Source organism: Cryptomeria japonica, chromosome 5, assembly GCF_030272615.1.
Source record: "Cryptomeria japonica chromosome 5, Sugi_1.0, whole genome shotgun sequence".
Classification (NCBI taxonomy): Eukaryota; Viridiplantae; Streptophyta; class Pinopsida; order Cupressales; family Cupressaceae; genus Cryptomeria; species Cryptomeria japonica.
Genome location: NC_081409.1, coordinates 736,573,514 through 736,595,199, shown reverse-complemented (window position 1 = coordinate 736,595,199; position 21,686 = coordinate 736,573,514). Strand labels below are relative to the sequence as shown.

General features: G+C 35.8%; 1 protein-coding gene across 1 annotated transcript in view; it reads right to left on the bottom strand.

Annotated features, from left to right (window-relative positions):
- Positions 1-447: 447 nt before the first annotated feature.
- LOC131028762 (phosphatidylinositol/phosphatidylcholine transfer protein SFH12) overlaps positions 448-21,686 on the bottom strand; it is a 150,355-nt gene continuing 129,116 nt past the window's right edge. The window contains exons 7-15 of the mRNA XM_057959100.2: positions 18,159-18,260; positions 17,977-18,026; positions 17,781-17,880; positions 17,564-17,647; positions 14,005-14,115; positions 2,148-2,268; positions 977-1,263; positions 815-889; positions 448-700 (exon numbers count right to left, since the gene is read on the bottom strand). Of these exons, the coding sequence (XP_057815083.2) occupies positions 665-700; positions 815-889; positions 977-1,263; positions 2,148-2,268; positions 14,005-14,115; positions 17,564-17,647; positions 17,781-17,880; positions 17,977-18,026; positions 18,159-18,260 (966 nt within the window). The 3' untranslated portion in view covers positions 448-664. The remainder of the gene's footprint in view (positions 701-814; positions 890-976; positions 1,264-2,147; positions 2,269-14,004; positions 14,116-17,563; positions 17,648-17,780; positions 17,881-17,976; positions 18,027-18,158; positions 18,261-21,686) is intronic.

Here is a 21,686-nt window from a genome sequence, read left to right as displayed (position 1 = left end):
ATAAACATGATTGCTCCTTGTTTTCTTAGTTATGTTATAGCATTGTTTTTAACAAAACGTGATCAATCCCCATGTATGCTCACCTCTCTTCAAAACCGTATGTGGAAAATGCTAGTTTTAGCTCGGACCCGCTTCGATTCTTTCTCTGAAAAAAATTCTTCTCGTCGAAGCTATTCATACTTGGGAACCTCAGCAACGGTATTCGAGTATACTGTCGGTTACCCCTCTTGTATTGATGTGTTTTTAGAGTTAGTGCACTTTTATCTCTTACACTCGTCCATTTCAGAAGTATGGCAGAGAATGCAAAGGATATGTTGAGTTAAATTTGAGTCTATTCACCTGTACCAGGGCAATTTTGTAGTCTGAGAGCCCTCAACGTTTTTTCGTAACCTGCTTTATTATAAGACCATATGTATCAAATCTGAAAAATAAATAAAACTCAAGAAATTAAAGAAACTGCATTAATAAATGTAATTATTAATAACATTTACATATTCTACATGCTGTTTGCATTGCACTCAAGTATAAGTGTGATGCCAAACAGAAAAAAAATGATATGGAGATTCAATCAAAATTTGAATCTCATTAATCATGCTTGTGACAACCCATAACCAGTGAACCTTTAAAGGTGCCAGCATCAAGCAGCTTACAGATCAGTTCCCAATCAGTCATAATGTCGTCTCCAACCACATCGCCTTTTCTGACATCAGAAATATAAGTTCAAGCTCAGAGTTAGATCTGTGGCATTGAAATGTTCTATGGAAATCGCATTGCTTCCGTTTCCTGACTAGCCATACTTGTTCAAGTTACTTACTGCAAAGGCTGTACTTTTCAATTGTTCCAAACTATTCTGGAGTTCATCCTGTCTGGCGGTAACAACTTTCAAAGCCTACAATAACTACATTTTCAGCCCGATCTGACATTCATAGAATTAAAACAGATATCAAAACAAACTTAAGCATTAAGGAATACTAACCATTTTTGTCTCTGCAAGTTCAGCCTCTAATCTGATTATTCTTTGAGAGTTGAGATCTTCAGTCGATATAGGTTTAGGAGTAAGAGCCGAGTCTAAGTTTTCTCTCTGTTCTGTGTCAAGCACCTTTTGCCCACTAGATGGAATCTTTTCTATTCCTCCATTGTCCTTTCCTCTAATTGCACTCGAACTGATCATATTCTTCAACAGCTGCAATGATGGCTTAATAGCCATTAACAGTCGAAAAATAGTCCAAATAGTTTCAAGATAACCCCTTGGAAGTTTATTATCTGTAATCCAAAACAAGGACGTAAATAATCTTTAGAAATTGTTACGGGAAGAATGCAAGCAGACAAGTTCTGTAATTTAGGTTATAAGTGATGATTAAATCTAGTTTTTCAAATCAAGACTATTCTAACCAATAGAAAAAACAGACTTTTCACCAAGCAAGCCCTTTTGATACGCATTCCCGAAATGAAGTATGATGGATATTTAGTAAAGATGATCAAATAAGTAGAATAGAAGGGGCATCATAAGATGAGATTGAACAAAAAATCGTATTACAGTACTATATTTTGGTGTTAAAACACAATGTGGTACAAGCTTTCGATTTCATTTCCAAAAGCTTACAACATAATGAACACAAACTCAAAGAGTTCAATTTATTGATTATAAAATATTGCAATTGATTCTAAGAAATGTTTAAATTCTGAATCTTGTAACTTTTCTCTGCTGCGGTTATGTGCCATATTTCTACTCTGGTTATCAGAAAATATTTTTACTTTACATGTGCTTCTTAGATGTCATGTGTGGTGTCTTTCAGACTAATTGAAATTTTTATCATTACATAAAATTTATCAAAAATTGTATTACCGCTAGTCTTTTCCCTGAATGCCTCTAGCATGACAAAAGACAGAACATTCTGCATAAGATTCAGGATACACAGCCTTTGTAGATTATAATTAAATTATAGACAGTAGGCCAATTCCAGTTAGCATGTAGTGATGTATAAACTGTTCTACTTTCAAATCCTTCTTATGGGTCCAATTCTGGAGCATTTGAATTGAAGAATAGGTGGAATGAATCTCCCACGGTCTTTCTAGCTACTATCTGTTCATAATGCACAGATTTCTACATGCAGGAAAAGATGTAAATAATTTTACAGCTGCTTCACCTTTCAATTTATTGTCACCATTGATCTCTTCCTTATGATCATCAGACCTCTTAGAGACATTAGGAATTTGTTCGATATCGGTGACATCCAAATTTTCTCCTAATTGGCTTAACTGTTCGGCCTGCAGTGAGTGAACCATATAAACTCTTGTTAAAATAACCACTCCCTATTCTTCATAACATATAATACACAATGTACAACATCTATGATATAATAGACCTTTCCTACAGAGGCAAGTTTAGCGGCAATGCCTGAAGCCACACAAGAATTGAGCTATTTAATGCTTAACTCCAAAATCATCATTTAATTTTTTATTGCATTATTTTGAGAATGTAAATTGAAGGTTCACCTTTGAACGTATATGCAAACATGCTTAATGACAATAACAGGAGCCAAAAGCATAACTGAAAAGAACAAAACAAATCAAAGCAGACAATATTTGATATCACTTAGGATACCACTACATGACGAAGAACAAAATTAAGTGATAAGGAAGTGTGAGCTACATACTTTACAATGTGCAGTGCAAAAGCATGAGGTTATAGAAAGTTCGCAAATAAAATATAAGGAAAAGAAGCTAGTACCGATAGTATTGCATATGAATGAAGATAATGTACAAAATATCAACATACTGGATCTATCCTCCCTCTCAAATTAAGCACTGCACCACCATGCTATTGTGGCTGCCTTTTTTTAATTTTTATTTTTTATTTTATTTTTATCTTATATTTTTCTCTGATTTCTCTGTTTATTTCTTTGTAAGGAGGAAACTGAACGTGCTGAGCCATGCCTTTCTCCAACTTGGTTTCCATAGATATCCTTTGCAAGAACTATTTTCGTCATAACCACATACCTTTTCAAATATCATCCCCACTGTCAGTGTTATAAGCAATACCTGATCAATTCACATTGTTCGTTTCATGTAGAAGTTAGTTAAAGCTCAGCCTTAAGATCAAGATACTCACAAGATCAGATTTTAATCAATTAATGAGTAATAAAATTTCATGGTGAAGCAATTTTGTTTTCAGCCATTCTCAGGCACATGGTTGCTACATATAAATGCTACCTCTAATATCAAGGTCAACTAGGAGAGAGGACCCAGTAGTTGAGTGCATTCCAATAGTTGTTATAGCACTTGTTGATTTAATGCCCAAAATCTTTGACAATATTCCACCAATAATTGTGACTTTAAAGTTGTTAGTGTTGATGATGACTACCCATAATTGAATGAAATGCATACCTTAGATCTAAAAAGAAACAAATCATGTGATGCCACATCAGCACACTAATAAAACAGAACATAGTGCACAAGTATTGGTCTCACTTTTTTTTGGGCCTTTTTGGACACCTTGGCAAAAATCGTGCTGATGTGGCACCATATTTGATGGTGTGGCCCAAAAACCTTAGTTATAAGCAAAGGAAGCCAAATACGATGCTGTAAAAAATTGGGAGTAATTTGAAACTTCCACATGGAATTTTGAAAAGCATGAAGTTGGGGTTCTCAACTACTGGATCCTCTCCCCTAGATAAATAGTTTGTAGATATTATGTTACATAGCATCTACCTTCCTTACATGGTTGGATAATTAAAATGTAAGGTTAAAATGAATGTTTGGGTAAGGGATCAGGACTGACATGGCAGTTTTTATCAAAAATAAATAAACTATAATATAAATATAAAAATATTAAAACTATAATATCATATTATCATGATAAATAATAAAATAAAGTATTTAACATTAAACATACAGTAATTATAAAGTAAATTAATCAACATTAACATAAAAGTTTAAAACATAGAGTAATTATTGAGTAAAATAATTAACATTTTTTCCAAGACCATTCATAAGTTGGGATGAGGCAATGATGAAAAATGTGAAACTCCCAAAATTTCACTAGATTATAATCCCAATGACCTACAAACAAAAGCAAACGGATCAAGGACCAAATGGTATCCTCCGCCTAGTGGAAGATTAAAATTAAATTTTGATGGAGCTCCCATGGGAAATTCTTTCATTTTGGTAGTCGCGGTTGCTATAAGGAATGAGCATGGTGAGCTGATTTGGGTCATTTCTAGGAAGCTTCAGATAGGCATCAACAATGAAGTGGAATTCATGGCCTTAAGTTAATATGGCTACAACTTTGCAAGAAGGAAAACTTAACAAACATCAATATAGAGGAAGATTCCCAAATTTATCTTAATACAATTCAGAACACACCAATTTTGATGAAATAGATAACACATCAATCACCCACTGTTACCAAGAAGGAAATCACACCGTAGATTTTATTTTGATCCCTACTTATCCAACTATGCATTCACCTTTTTGTGATGTTCAAATGCCTACTTCAAGGTTTTCTATGTTGAACTTCAATTCACATTTTCACTCAATCGTGATATTATAGTTGCTCCTTTGGTTTCCTCTGCAAGAATAAATGGTTATGGTTCAACTCCACTCTCCTTACCAAACCAAAAATGTAGTTTCCAAGAGATACTTCCCCTTGCCTTGATGAGGATTCCTCAATCCAACTTATGAGGATATCAAGAATGCTATAAGATGATAACAGGGTGTTCAAGGCAGATCATATCCATGACAACTGGAACTTGGAGTTATTTATGTAAAACATTATACTAGTCCTTGGCAAGAAACAATGGAGAAATCTAGTGATTGAAGACTTCATTTGTGATCATCTAAAACCATTGGCCTCTACTACAATTGCATCCTTCAACATGCAACCAAAATTTTGGGATTCTTGTTGATGTCTTTGATATTGCCATATCCTTCCTTGAAATCAGACTTTAAAAGCTTCTTTGGTAGTCTGGAAGGATGATGCCTTGGATACTTCATCCAAACATTGTTGATGATCTCGACACATGACTCAAGTCCGACGTTGTACATTACCAATGCATCCTCCTTGGTTTTGTGGACCATGGAGCTGTAGGTAGGAAGATCAATTGCCTCTGCAATTGTGGCCTCGGTGAGATAAGTTAGAACCTTGCCATCTAGACTTACTATTTGCCTTTGTTCTAAATTGTAATGCTTGGCACACTCCACAATTTGCACCGTAGGGGGAAAACTGGTTGCTTGAGCTATGCCATTCCTTGTCATTTTCCTTGCCATCTTGGAAAAACTATGATTTCCACGTCCAAACACCCAAGTTGGAAGTCCTCCACATTGATGTGCCCCAAGTTCGTGTCACTAATCTTTCACCACTTTGAAGTAATCTTTGATTCCATGAGGACTCCCTTGAAATCGTTCCTCATTTGTATTTGCCTCCGGTCCTTGCACATGAAATTTACCTAAAAAATAAACAAGTTACAAAATGAAAGGATGCTAAGGTTAGGGACGAAATGCAATAAGCAGCATAAAATGAACTTATTAAAATGATGACGTTCCAGCCTATAGTGAGCTTTTAGTCTTCTCAAATGCCTAGTTTAATGATTTCAAAACTCAAGTCTGACTTGATAATGACAATATAAGCACAAACTAGGTCAAGATATAGGTGAAATTTGCCTCAAGCAATCCACTCCTACCTTGCCCTTGACTGATTTCAATTTTAAGTTAGGTCTGATTAACAATGGTGATGAAAGTTGGTACTAGCTCGCTTGCAATCAAGACAAATTCGCGCCTAATTGAAGCCTGAAAATTGCACCCAGTTGAGAATGGAAATGAACTTTTTTGGGGCTGACTTTGGTGTTTGATAAGGTCTGCCTGAATTTGCACCCAAGCTGAGACAAATTCGCACCTAATCATGCCTGAAAAACAATGAAAAAACCCTTGCAAATCGCATGTAAGGAGGCACCAATCAGGTTAACACAAGAACAGGTTACCAAATTTGCCTTAGTGCTGATTGAAAACACAGATTTGCTGATGAAGAAGAATTCCAGATCTGCTGGTCAAGTCACTCTACTCTGCTTTGTTTAAAAAATTGAATTGTTGTCAAATGATAATGCATTACTCTCCTTATATAGGAACCCAAGGCTAGGGTCACATCTCTTTGCAAGCTAGACCGACCTTGTATTGTGTTAAAACGTTTTTTATTAACCTTGAGATCTTGGCCGACTTGACACTTAATTTCATCCTTCATCCCCCTTGGGTGCAAATGAGCCCTAAGTTTGCATAGAGGGTTTAGAGGTCTTGCTTGCACAACATTATGCTGAGCGGCTTTAGAGGGTAAGGTTGCACAAATTTGATGTGGAGCAGGTTTTAAGTGCAAGATTGCACAATTCTTTTGATCTCCTCCTAGCCATCTTGAAGCTTTTACCATTGCTTTCTCATTGACTTTTAAATAGCTCCTTCACTTTGACTTGGGTCGAACTTTCTTCTAGGCACATATGAGGTTAAGGTGGGGTTGAAGTGCATATATGCACAAAGAGGAGCAGATTTGAAGTATGCTTATGCACAATGTAAGGCGGGATTCAGGTATGTGCTTGCACAAGCTATGGTAAGAGCACATTTGAGAGCATTGTTTGCACAAGTGTTAGAGCGCACTTGAGGACTATGTATGCATAAGTCAAGTAGAGCGCAACTGAAGGTCATGTATGCACAAATCAAGTAGAGCGCATTTGTAGTGATGGCTTGTACAAAACTGATCTTGCCTTGGGGAAAATTGATGGTGCCTTGACACAAGATGTGGAGTGCATTTGAAGTAGGTGCATGCACAAGTATGAGCGCACGACAACCCTTCCTTGCACAAACAAAACATAGGGCAAACAAACCTAGGCGCATTCAAGATGTTGCCTTGCACAAGTCTCATGATTGAGCACATTTGAGGTAGGTAGTTGCACAAAATGATGGTCTTAGGAGTGCATTTCAAGGGTGTGATTGCACAAATGAACACCTTGAATGAGCTTCAACACTACAACTTTTGAATTGCTTTCCCCTTGAGCACATATAAAGGGTGGTCTTGAATAACATCAGGAGCACAAATGAAGGGGTACCTTGCACAACTTCATCCAAGAGCGGGTTTCAAAGGGTCACGTGCACAAACATGTTGCACAAAGTCTTAACTTAGATGAATTTCCACCTCCCCTATGGGCGGATCTGGAGATCTCCTATGCACAAGGTGAGGTGCTAGAGCGCATCTAGGGGTTGATTATACACAAGCAAAGGTAGGATATGAGTGCACTTGAATGAAGAGTTTGCACAAAACTTAGACTTAGAAAATTTCCTCTCCCCCCTCTTGCCTTGGGCGCAAATGAGATAGGGGCTTGCAAGTGCGCATTTCAGGTGCAAGCTTGTACAAGATGTTGATCGAGCGGACTCGAAGGTTGTGTTTCCACAAAGGAGCATGAAGTGCATTTGAAGGGGTCCTTTGCACAACTTAGAGTGCATATGACACTAGAGCTTGAACAAATTTGTCCATGCTAAAAGGGGGTTGATCCTTTACTTAGTCAAATTTTCATGATTTTCCCCTTTTAAGTCTTTGCACCATGTGAACTTGCAATTCATGACCTTAGGCATCAAGCTTGCAAATCCTAATAGAATTACAAGAAAACTTACCACTCCTTGCTCTTCATGACCTTAGGCATTGTGCTTGCAAATCCTAATAGAATTACAAGCAAACTTACCACTCCTTGCTCTTCAACTTACCACTCCTAATTCATGACCTTAGGCATTGTGCTTGCAATCCTACCAGAATAACAAGCAAACTTACCACTCCTTTCCCAACCATCAACTCCTAAAGACATCTTGTACCCCTAGCAACTTGACAACTTTTGGCAACATTAGCAACCTTTAGCAATTTTCAACCCTGACATTCACAAGATGAATCATCTCTCACTAGCAAAGGTAAAGACTACAACTACTACCAAGCTAAGACAACCTAACTAAGACACTTAAGCTAAGCCAACAATGGGGGTCCCATTTGCAATGGGTTGATGTGCGAAGACATCACAACAATTATGACTCATCATTGCTGCTAGTGCTTCCTTTGTCTTTTGCTTTTCTACTTTTTCAACTCATACTCAACAAGTAGGGCATTCATCTCTCTAACAATCTTCGGTGTCAATGTAGGACATATCTTCACATGTTATCCAAGTATTTTAGCAAGGCAGTATTTTTAATCTATTAATTCCACTTGTCATCCATTGCTTGCATTCATTACAAGTGATGTGGCCCTTGACATCTCCCAATTTCCCATATTTCCATGTAGGATCTTTCCTACCACTCATGTTGACCTTGAACTTCACATTGCTATTTTAACATGAAAAATATCCATAAGGTTTTGTAAAATACAGCAACAAGAAAAATGATAAGAAACAATTTTAAAAAAATAGAATCCAAAACTAAGCTAAAAATGTTAGGAAAATGAAATATCCCCTGCTGTTGATAAACTGAATATGCAAGGAATATTGTCAAACAAGTGACGGACAACCTGCTGTTCTAGTTTTCTGTCTGTATAACCTGCGTGTTATGCAGTCTTGACAGCTAGTATAACTTGCGTGTTATGATGAAAACATGCTCATATGACACAAGGAATATCATCGAACAGTTGTCCTACAACCCTTAGACCTGCTGTTATTAAAAATCTGATTGCTTTCTCTGTGGTTGTTTGAATGTTGAAGAAGTGTATGTTTGCTTGTTTGTTCATATAGGTGTAATGCAATGAGCAGAAAGACAGATTGACTAATGAAGACAAATAAGAAACTTCTCAATTTAACATCCACAACTAATTATCATTTCGTCAAACATATAGCAAGCATCTTCAGATTTAAAACAAGACTTATTATGGCAAATATAAAGCTCATAGACTGATCCCTTTATTTGAATGCATCCCCATTTACAACTATCAAGCTCTATGCTTGCAAAATTATATGTATTATCCTCTATACTCAGAAATAGAAATAATCTTCTACACCAACAGATTTTATAGGCAATGTAATTATAACAAAACAAGGTATGAACCTGGTAACATAAATCGCCTACTGCTGTAGATGAGGAATCAAGTCATAGCTAAGGTAATATGCCCTTCCAAGTGGAGCTCCTTCCTTAGCCGCCCCTGTTTCTGATGGCTTCAGTCCATAGAAAATAATATGCTGCTGCTGTATCATCTTTCAGTCAACAAAAAACATCAATACCCCCTTAGGGAATAATCGCTCTAGTAAGAAGGTGAATCCGTGGCATTAATGGGGCTCCATTAGTAAAAATCGTGGGCTGCTGCAGAAATCCGATAATATCCCTAATGCAGATCAGAGCCTTCAAATTCCCTTCAAAGTCATAAATGGCACCCTAGGAGTGGAGCGCTCCAATTAAGTAAGAAATAGATGCCACTATGGGTTTCTATGACAAAAATCATGGCACCTTCACACAGTTATGATGTCTGAAAAATAACTGAGACAAAACTCAGCAGATGGAATTTGCAATCAGCTACACATAACAAAAATTGTTGAAGACACTTGATGCTGGAAATTTCTCCAATATGAACCCAAGTGAAAACTGGCCCTTGGCCACCAATGAAGCTCAATCGAGATGACTGAAGTATCACCTCTTCAATGCAACCCCTCGAGAGATCTTTCATTCCCTCAGTTATGCTATCAATGGGAGTTTTTGTTCCCAAAGACAAAATTCTGTAGACACCCGTGGTTCTACAAAACTCAATTCAATATCAAAAACCAATCCAAGCTGCCTTGAAGCTTCAGTTAGATCCCCCTTTATACTTTTTTTTCATTCCATCTCTAGAAGCTTCTAGAAGCTTCTAGAAGTGACTATGATATAATATACAATTAGTCACTTTATTAAATTAATTAAATATAAAGTCATCTTTTAATTTTTAATTTATTTGATAACTTTATAAATAATTAACTTAATATTATTAATTAAAATAATTAATTAAGCTAACCATGAAAAATAAAAATTAGTTGGACAACTTAACTAATTAAATTAATTAATCAATTCCTCTCCAAAAATGGGGACATTACAGAAAAGAGGGATGAAGGGAAATGGAGAAAATTTTAACTGAGTTTCACCTAGTTTTTGAAGTTTTTTTATTTTCAAACCAAGAAAACAAAAAAAAGAAAATAAAAATTACTTATGAGCATTTTGATCCCAAATGCTTGTCTTTTGTGCTCCTTCCCTTGCCATTTCGCTGTTCAGACCTAAAATGGATGACGCTGAGCCAAAAAATGAAAAAAAAAGTCACTTTTTGCTGTTTTAACCTGGCTGGACATAGCTCAAACAAACACAAGAGTCTGGCCCTATGACTTGTGAGGCTGAGCCTCAGACTCAGCAAGTCCTTGCATGAGATTCAACCGAGTACTCAATAGGACTCTCCGGGACTTGGCTCACGAGTCGACTCGGCAAGCTTATGGAATCATAAGTCCCACAAGTTCTGTCAAGTACTTGGCGAGTCATCAAACCATGGGCAGTAGGGCCCCTGTTGAAAGAAAGGGTTCGAGTTACTATTCTTTGAGAGGCATTGATAGATTAATATGGAGTGATGACGACTCTAATCTATAATGGGATCCATTGGGGATCATTGACCTATAGGTAGTGGGGCCCTTGTTGAAAGAAAGGGCAATATCAAATTGGTATTTCATCTCACCCTTACTATAGATAGTTGCTCGTAATATCGCTCATGAATCTTGCAATCAAATGGATGCGTGTGAGATTCTATGGTATGGTGACACCCACCCCCTCCCACCTTTAGCACTATAGTAGAGTCTAGAGGCAAGATAGGGGAGCTGAAGGCCCCATTTATTGATTGGTTTGAAGGTTGAAACTCTAAAGATATTGTAATGGAGGAAATATGACTTTGTCAAAAGGATAAATGTGTTCCTTTGAGTGTCAATTTCACTACATACTCAAAATAGATTAATTAATTATAACAACTAAAAAGAAATAAATTGGTGAAAATATACAAATACAGATAAATAAACTAAACTTTCTGACTACAAAAATAAGAAATATAGACACAATAGATTCTTTGGTTCAAATCTAATTGTCTCAGCCAAGGACACCAACACGATGCATGGACGTCTGCGCGTAGCGCTGTCATCTTGCATAGACCACGGACAAAAAGAACTCAAACATAACCAAGACCCACTTCAACACTCCAACTAACCCGCAAAGGCCAAAAACCAGAAACACCAACAAATACTAGATAACAAAAATATAAAGGAATAACTAGAAGATTCAAATAAGAAAAATAACTAATAAACAAGTGAATGCAAACCTCTGTGCATTTGAATATCCTTGAAATACCTACACATATAAAAGAGAAAAGTGTTTGGGGCTATTTTGGGACTTGCCTCAGTCAAGTCCCTACTTTGGTGTTTCCACCTCCACAACAACTAGATAGATAGATAAAAAATAATTGATAGATAAATGATTTGATAGAAAGATGAAAGCTTTGATAAGGGATGTGATAAATCCCAAGATGCTCAAAGATACAAGAAGGATAATACCAGATAGGCTTGAGAAAGCCAAGAGAGCAAGAGAGTTTGTTTGAGATTGTTGTAGCAAGCTGCAGGGAGTTGTGCAGATCAAGAGAGTGCAAGAGAGACAAGTGATTTCCAGATAGTTTTGCTAGAATGAAAGATTATGCTTTTGAAATGAGAAGAGGAGAGAAAAGAAGGCACAAACGAGCTGTTTTGGAATCATTCCAAGCCATTGAGAAGTGGAAAACACTAGAAAACACCTTTTGAATGATAAAATATCACGGGACGCCTATGCACTAGTGTTCAAACAAATTATGCTAAAAACGGCAAAAGACAAGAAAATCACACGGTTAATGCAAAAGTGATATAAAAAGGTAGCTACTAAAAAGGGATCTTGAGAATCCTCGGAGGGAAAAGGCTGATGCAAAGGTAAAATGAGCCTACACAAATGCTAAGGGACGCTTCTGCTATGCACTAGTGTTCAAACAAATTACGCTAAAAACGGCAAAAGACAAGAAAATCACACGGTTAATGCAAAAGTGATATAAAAAGGTAGCTACTAAAAAGGGATCTTGAGCATCCTCAGAGGGAAAAGGCTGATGCAAAGGTAAAATGAGCCTACACAAATGCTAAGGGAAAGGACCTCAAAATGGATACAAAATATAGGTGAAATTGCAAAGGCATACAATTTCCAACACTATAGATACATATAACAAAATGAAAAAGATTGATCTAGTCCCCTTCCAAAAAATTGAGATGCTTTAGATGGATATAGTATCTTTCTGAAGCCAAGAGCAAAATAATTAACATCAACATTAAACAAAAGTAACATGCAATTCCCCAATTCTAATAAAACAGAAACTGTGAGATAATAATACAAAATGTTGAATTCAGTCAAGCACAAAAGATGGCCAAATGATTTGGAAATATTACCGAAGAGGGTTAAATGGGGGAGAGACACTATCTTCCTAAGTGAAGAAGTTGAGCCACTCATACTTTGGAGGACCGCCTTCAATATTTGCAAATAAGTCTAATAGGAGATAAGCAATCGCAAGTATCAAACCAAAGAGACGTTTACTGCTTAGACCCAAACTTTGCAATCTAGTGAGAAGGCCAAGCCGTTAAGGTATGCTTCCATTGAATAAATAATTAAAATATAAATCTATCAACACTAGATTGACACAATGTGACAGAGATTAAAGATTTGGGCACATGAAGTTGTTCTCATGAAAGTTGTGTTCTCTAGATTGGATAGCTTCAAAGAGCCAAACCAAAGTAACAAGAGAGTAGAGTATTGTTCATCCTATAAAAATGGGGTTTAAAAAATGCCTTTTCTTTATTTCACCCATATGAACTCAAGGCATATTTGGCAAGAACTATAACTTGAACCCATAGCCATCCTATTCAGTATGGTGATGGCACCCAAAACAACAAAACCTAGTAATTTAGCTTCAAGGTTTCTCATAGAGTCTACATTCGTTTCCTCCATATATACTGCCACTACTAAATCCTATGGGCCAAAAGGGTGTTCTTGGAAACAGGTCAAACACTACACATAGTTGGCAGCAAAGTTGCAATACTTGTACTTGACCCGTACATGTTGAAGAAGGTGAATCGTATCTTACACAATGATATACTTGTAATTGTGATACCTTAGAGTATTATTTAATTCCAAATCCTTTGTTTGAGCTCTAGGTAATCTCAGTCTAGTAAGTGCTATATAACCAATGCTAGAAATATTATTCCTTCATTGTCAAAAGGCCATGATCAAGATACTTGTGAGTAGATATAGTCAAACTCAAGAGCATCATTGTTGTGATTAGGACAAGGTTCGAGACTGCCTGTGCCTATATGTATTAAGTATTCAATAAGCGAAAGATCATATGTACCTATTACAATTCCTGGAATAGAGGTATGCTTGTGATATTAGTGTTTTTTCCAACATATGAGCCTAACCACCAATGAGAGAATTACATTGAACATCATGTGATATTTACCATGTAAGTAAGGTATTCCATGGAAGGTTTCTTAGCACTCACACCCTCTATCCCAAAAGTGCAGGTTTAGTAGGGTGGCATTGCATGCCAAATTCACAAACCAAATTTTATCTGGGCATGTATGCTAAGTTCTGATGCACACTGCAATTTTTTTTTGCCTTTGTGATCTCTATTTAAGCAGTTTCAAAAGATAAGGATATTTACGGAAGTTAAGACATTGAAGAACCGTAACAAAGGGTACATTTTTGGTACCAAAGATGGGAAGATTGCAAGTGGTATGACAGATTCAACAAAAGGTCAAAAGAATATATTCATAAAATTACAACCAAGTACTTTTGCAATTAGTCAGCTATAACAGCAATTCCAGACTTGCAAGTAAAATAAACATAATTAAATTATACAGATAAAATAGCATTAGAGTTTGCCATGTAAAATAAGAAAAATATGCTATATACATTTGAAGACAGATTGTCAATACATACATTTTGGTAAGCTGAGTTTTGGCACTGTGCTCCTAATTCGCTAGAAATTGCTGGTGAGATTTCTTCATCCATTGTTGTGGCTAAAAATTCCTCATTTTCAATATCCTTATACTGCACAAATAGGAAAAAAGAATAATCATGAATTCAAACCAACAAGCAGAATATTAACTATAAACACACTTAGTGCTGAAAGGAACTTTACAAAACCTTGTTTTCCACAAGTCCTGATTGGAAAAAAACTAAGTTGCAATACTAGAGATACATACAAGAGAAAGTCTCAATCCAAAGTTAAAATTGAATAAAGCATCCATAAAATACTAGCCTACCATCTCAATCAAAAGATAATCTTGAGTGTTTTTTCTGCCGCTTATTCTAAATAGAATATTTACTCAATTTCAAGTCATCTTTAAAAGATTCAAAGTTATCCCTTTAGTAGTCCTTTATTCGGTAATAAATTCCAATTTGTAAAGAGATAAGATGTTTGATTTGTACCAATCCAACTCACATATTATTCCTTGTGTATGCCATTTACTTGAAGTTATATTAAATTAATTGCATAGCTTCTGGTTTGACTATACATATTATAGGTGTTAAATTAAAAATACATAGTGCTCTTATGCCTTTGACAAATCTTCTACATTCTACCTTTTTGAATACTCTGCAATTCTCTAACGTCTTAATGGCACTTAAACTAATTTGCAATAATGAATATAAACATCACAGTTACTAGGATACAAGTACCGGTACTGTTATGGGAGATGGGAGGGGGACCAGTAAACCATTTTTCAGAATAATGGCAGGCAGGCATTTTCAGATGAAAAACGTTAAAAACTATTTAATTATTTAAGTTAAAATAATACACTCTTGCTAACACAACTTTGAAAAATGTATAACAGTAAAGATTTAAAAATTAAGATTTGGAAGTACAGAAATAAATGTCAACAAAAGAAAAGATCTATTATATTGAAATTTCACAGTCATCATCATGACATCAATGGTTAAATTTTACACCATAATCAATTAGAGCAGTAGATGGGAACCATAACAGTAATGTCATTATTTGAAAACATGATACACTGGCATTCAGAGATGCCTACATTTTCAATCAACTGATAAAACTTCAGTGCATTTAGACACCTTAATCATTTGTATTGTTCTGTTCTTACTATTAACTCTTTGGGTTTCGATAATAATTTTCTGCTCTTAAAAAAATTATATATTTTCTTGTAAAGAACAGAAAAATTACAAGTCCTAGTGTGCTTTATTTTTAATTTTAGCTTTTGTCAACTAACTATCACCAATGTATCCCTATTAATGGGGTTGGTGGAGATAAGTCACAAATGCTTAGAAAGGAAGCTGTTTGGCTTCCACCAACACAAAATTAGATCAAACTCAACTTTGATGGGGCTTCAAAAGGGAACCCCGGTCTCTCAGGGGCAGAATGTATCATCAGAAATGAGCTAGGGAATGTTATTGGGGCTGCTTCCAAAAAAATTAAAATAGGCACTAACAATGAAGCAGAAATGCATGCCCTTATTCTTGGCCTTAAAATATGTAAAATTTTAACTCCACTAATGTGGAAATAGAAGGGGACTCAATAATAATTCTCAATGCAGTAAAAAAAGGAAAATCCCCTGATTCGAAAATCGACAACTTATTACATCAGGTGTGGCCTCTACTGAATAGTCTGGAAAATTATAATATAAATCATATTTATAGAGGGATAACTATTGAAGCTGATTTTCTTCCCAATCAAACAACCAGCATGGTTGAAGAAAACATTATAAGTCCAAGTCTCATTCCTTGGCCCAAGATACAAAGTTCAAACATTAACAAACACTAAGGCTAAGCTAAAATATAGCGAACTCCAACACATTTTGGATAATCATTACAAATCATGTTTGCAGTCAAATAAAAGCAATAAGTGTAAATGCAAGAATCTGTTGATATCAATTTGCTCGTACCAAGTGACGGTTCATTATGGTATTGTTACAACAATATTTCAAGGACCTCCAAATGATAATGAAGTTGCTATTTCATTTACCCCCATTTCCAATGTTTTCATTTACCTCGATTGCAAGCAATGGATACTCCAGTCCATTTGATTCACAAACAAAGGCAAATGGAATTCCGTGGTGATATCAGCAAGCAAAGGATGAGAAGCATCTTCAATGGCTATGTTTTATTTTCTCTGGAATGGATTCTCAGCAAGGAATTTTTGTCTACAGATCGCAAGTACAGGGTCAATAGGGGTGATGCCAATGTTTGTAGCCATTTTCCTGGATTTTCGAGGAGTATAAAGAAGCTGACAGAATTGTTAATTAAAAAGAAATTTTTAGGCAGCCTGGATACCATCCTAAATGAGGCTGTCATTGGTGCCAGTCTTCCTCCCAACAATGGACTTTTATATTATAAAAACTTATGCCACAAGGTTGCAACAATATGATTCAGATGAAATTTGACAAGGAAGAAAAATTTCGAATTTTTTTTCCCTTAAATAAATTTTAGAATATTAATATATCTAAAAATTTTAATTTAAAAATTATAAATATTAATATGTTCAATTAGATATATTAATAATTAATAATCTAAATTAAATATTTTAATATATTAAAAATCAATCCAATAAATGAATTTTAATGTATTCAATTTTATAAAACAATTATTAATTTTAATATGTTCACTTTTATAATACATTGTTCTATAAATCAGCATACTAAAAGGATTGGAAACATGCTACACAAGATAACTGGTATTCAAACATGAGTTATGATAATTCGATTCATGTTTCTTCTATTTTAATTTTTCCACAAACTTTTATCAAAATCAATGTTTGATTTCTAAGAATTGTATCATGCGGGCCATCTTATAGTAGTTTGTCTTAGCAATTTGCAAATCATTTGTGTTGCTTGTGAGCCCTTCATAGGTCCAGAGCTGGTGCTTGTTATCAATGACTAAGAGGGTAAAAATTAGCCTTGTAATGGCATTACTTTATCCTATAGCATAATTAAGGTGCAGACTTTTTGTATGACTGGGGAAAAAAAAATTAGCCCCAAGATGATGCAATCTTGTACTTTGAAATTATGATTTGAGTACGCTCTATTAACTTCTTTCATGATAAATTATTTTTCTATTAATGAGTATACCCTATGTTTGTCATGTATGCTCGTGCACTTTTACCTTTCTGTCAAAATTTTAAACATACTAGTACTTCAAAAAGGCCTAAAATGAGAAATCGCAAACAACAATTAAATTGAGCCTAACATAACATATGCTAACAAAGGAACAGGCATCAAATAATAAAAGATATACTGGAAAAATATTAATGATCTTTTATATTATGCAATGATTATTTCTTTTATGTGGAGGAAAGAAATAACAAGAACAGTTGTGGGCATCATACTTCAAAATAAAGGGTTCTATAAAAACATGATAAGGAATCCTGATGAACTAGACCAAAGTGTTCTTCATATTGAGTCTTCTAGCATGAACATCATGATACACCAATATAAAAGTCTAAATAACCAGAGGAGAAGGATTTAAAAGAAGGGAAATTTACAGTCGCGGGTGTAGAAGGATTATTGCCTTTGGAATCAGCATAAATAATTTTTGTTGCAGACTTTGGAACTCCCTCCATAACTTTCTACAAGTTAAAAAAATATTTAGACAATTAAATACTGTCAGGTTGAGAAAACAAGTCAATAAAACGATGATTGGTAGAAAAAATACTCTTTAAAAAAATTAAATTTGTCAAAACCTCAAATAATCTTTTCTACCTTCCTTATTTTTGTATCCTTCCAAGGACCTCTATCAGAAAATAAGCAACCACCTAGGCCATCACAGGTGCAAGTTCCACCCAAAAATTCTGGCAACTGGCTGTACCAGACAAGTGCAGGTTACTTGTAAATTTGTAATGCATAAAATTTGTCACATAAGAGAAATTTTAAAGAAGGTTTAACGCATTGGAATTACCTTCTATCTATGATTTCAAAGACCTTACTCTGGTATTGGCTGCCTAAAACCTGCCATCAAATCTCAATAGGATACAAGAAGATATCCAGTAGTTCATGTTAATAATAGAGAACAACAACTAATAAATTAATAACTGCATTAGAAAAATAAATGCATAAATAAGCCATTTTCGGGTTACATACATCAATTTTCGCTGCTGTTCTAGGATCTAGAAATGCCTTTATTGTATTCCATAAAAGCTTGAACCCAGAACTGGCATTCACAATTAGTAGGGTATGCAAGGTCTGCATCAATCAAAGTACAATATGAATTTAGTCTAGATAAAAAAATGTAGGACTACCAACAATTATACACAGAGGAAGTCCTTCAGAGGTGGTAGGACTTGACTGAGAGAAAGCAGCCATACCAAGCAATATAATAGAAAAGTCCTATCAGAAATAAGCAATTTATTAACTCACAGTAGAACTTTTAAATAAAATCCTTTTTCTATGCTAGGTAAAAAAGCTAAATTATTATAATTTGTTGAACAAATTGTCTGGATAATGTTTCAATATGAACACACTGATTAAAAACACTACCTGGTCCTTTTTATTTTTTCAACCAGTATAATTTTGAGTAAAACATGTTACAAATTACCCGTTGCCTTTCATGGTTAGCATTCCACCTATCATCTAACAGAACAATATAAATTATAAAGAATATATACAATTTATAGTTATACAGACCAATAACATTAACTACATGTAAAACAAAATAGAAATGGACTTGTGGGTTTTCATCAGTCATCTCTAAGCTGCCACCATGAAGTTATTCTGCCCTTTAAACATGTTGAGGTGGCTAAAATCTTATTACTACAACCTCATCCGGCCAACGCAGAATAGAATGATCTCGCTGAGTATCTTGTCATCTCTTGTATAAGGAAGCCCTAATGCTGTTTTAGTTGATCAATGGGGACAACCTCGAGGTTCCAAATGTCAGTTCTTGACTGCGGGATAACTCAACGATCCATGTGTTTTGCTGGGAGCACAAGGGGACTTACGTTTTGCACCAAGCTGATCTGCTGCGATTCTCAAACTGCGAAATAAAAAACAAAGGGTAAGGGATAGGAGAACTAAAACTAACAAGATTGGTATACAGGTAGACGGATTCAACATAACCAATCCCTGCTTGGCCAGAATAACTCACAACCTTGCAGGAACGGTGCAATCTTCAAAGGGACTTGGAAGATTTTCACACTGCAAATGCATGGCTAAGCACCCAAATTTGGCGCAGCTTAGACGAACACCTGCAATTGAACTAAACGCAATTAAAGGCTTAGACTAACCATACACAAGAACATACAATCAGTATATCCTCAATGGTATGAGCCCGAATCCATCAAATACTTGCACACCCAAAAGAAAGATCTCTCTAAATTGTTGAAGGAAACCATCCAAACGGACTAAAACCAAGATGATAAACACCAAATCAATGTCCATTATATTGATTCCAGCTGCTTATTACAACAATTCTTGCATCATTTCTATGCTACTCCTTAATCTAACTTTCTACAAAACTCTAACCTATTCTAACTACCTAAAAATCTAACAATAATCTAACTATCTAACTCTAAAAATCTAACCCTTTACAATAGAAAGGCCTCTGCCTTTTATGGATTTTACAATATAAATTGATGGCCAAGATTGACTGCATCCAAGGGTTGCAATCTGCCTTCCAGAAGCTGGTAGCTTTAACCCATGCCCACTCAATTCTTAGTTATCCCCCCAACCACTATCTCAACTACCTATCACTGTTTGGCTTCAATTTGAGTCTATCCGATAGTTGGAAATAGCTGTCCACAACTGACCTGTGTCAAAATATCTAAAGTGGGATCCACAGGCAATTCTTTACAATAAACAATTTCAGTTTTTAAAACTGAATTTCTGGAATTAAATCCAGTTGTGCATTTTTTCTGAGAATGCATAATTTGGTAGCATTCTAAATGTTCTTTGGTCTTTGGTCTCGGTGGTGGAATTCAACTTTGTGGTCTGGTGGTGCACTTCCCAATGCTTGGTTCCGAACTCGCGCTCTTGCATCTTCTTCTTGGTGTCGATCGCGATCAGGCCTCCAATCTGAACTTCAGGTTGACACTTTAGCACTTCTTGACATCGTCCTACAAACAATCAATTTCACCCTTAATCAATCAATTTGAAAAAAATTAAATTAATTTGACAAAAAATAAATTTTATGCGATGTCAAGCTACATCTCGGTGGGGTTTGGGCTTGAGAAGCTTTGTGAAATGTATCTTGTGAGACTTTGCGTTTTATTGAGGGAATTCGGCTATTTGAGTTCAAATGCACGATTTTCACCCTTGGTTAAGGCGAAAATACAGATTCTTTCAAAAACTCAGCTTTTTAAGACAAAATGCAAGAATTTTAAGATGCCTATGTTGTATGCCAAAATCAGGCTTTATGAAGGAAAATGTGTGATTTGAATGATTTTGCCTTGAGTTTTTTCAGCCTACTAAACTTGCTTGCGCGATCTTACCTTTTCGGGGGGGGCGCGAATCATTGAACCTAACCTTCTAATGAAATCCAGCCCTTTTGCTATGTTTTGCGCGACTTGGACTCCTTTGCTATTTTCGGCCCTTTAGGTTTTCGGCTTACAAGGCTATTATGCAAACTTCGGGTATTTTCTTACGAACGACGCAATTTTTACTAAACTCAAATTCGAGATTCAAACTGAGGATGCGTGATTTATTTTTCGACTTGAAACTCGGAGTTTTGGATGCATTTAAAAACTCTTTTATCTTCAAACTTGCCAATTCGGACTAAATGCCTTTGTCGCGATTTTAACTTTTTCGGCTTCTATGGCCAAAATGCACGACGTTACCGTTTATCTCCAATCTCGGCTTATAGGCTTTTTTTGAGAGTTTTCATGGTTTTCAGCTTATAGAGGGCGATTGTAAACTTTCAAGATTTTCGGGTTTAACACCAATTTTGAGAGTTTGACGTTGATTTCCAATTTGGGCCTTTAAGACGACTTTGTGAGCTTTTGTTTTGAACACCTATTACTCTGCAAGTGAATTTTGGGCACCTTAGCCTCTTTGCGCGATTTTATCCTCCTCCCATTTCGGCCTACTGAGCTGATTTGTGACTTTAAGTGATTTCTTTCTTTTCCGGCGATTTCAGCCATTTCATTTTTTGGCTAAATCTTCCACTTCATTTCAGCCAAAAGAGGCTATTTGTGCGATTTCTTGATTTGCACTTGGTTTCATTATGCCAAACTTTCTTCTTACCTTGGTTATTTTCGGGGTTTATGTTGGCCTTGCAAGCTCGGACCTTGGTGAAAATGCGTGAATGTGTGAAACTTGAGGTTGACAGATAAAATGCAGACTTCACCCTCATTACAATGTCGCAGGGTTTGCTTTCATACCTAAACTCGAGCCCCTAAACGATTTGGAAAACTCGGGCCTTTCTTCCCTTTTGCAAAGTCGGGGCTATCAGGAGATTGTTGTGGGCAAACTCGGGATTCCTGGTGGCTTTGAAAGCCTGAACCTCTCAACGACTCTCTCTCTCTCTCTCTAGACCACACAAACACGGGTGGTCCCTTGTGAAGCAAAGGGGCGAGGTGTGCATAACGCACAACAAATCATATGCTAGATATGGCTGAGGTGTTTCTGCTGCTGTACCAACAACAAATCCTCGATAATTCTTGTGGCATTGACTTC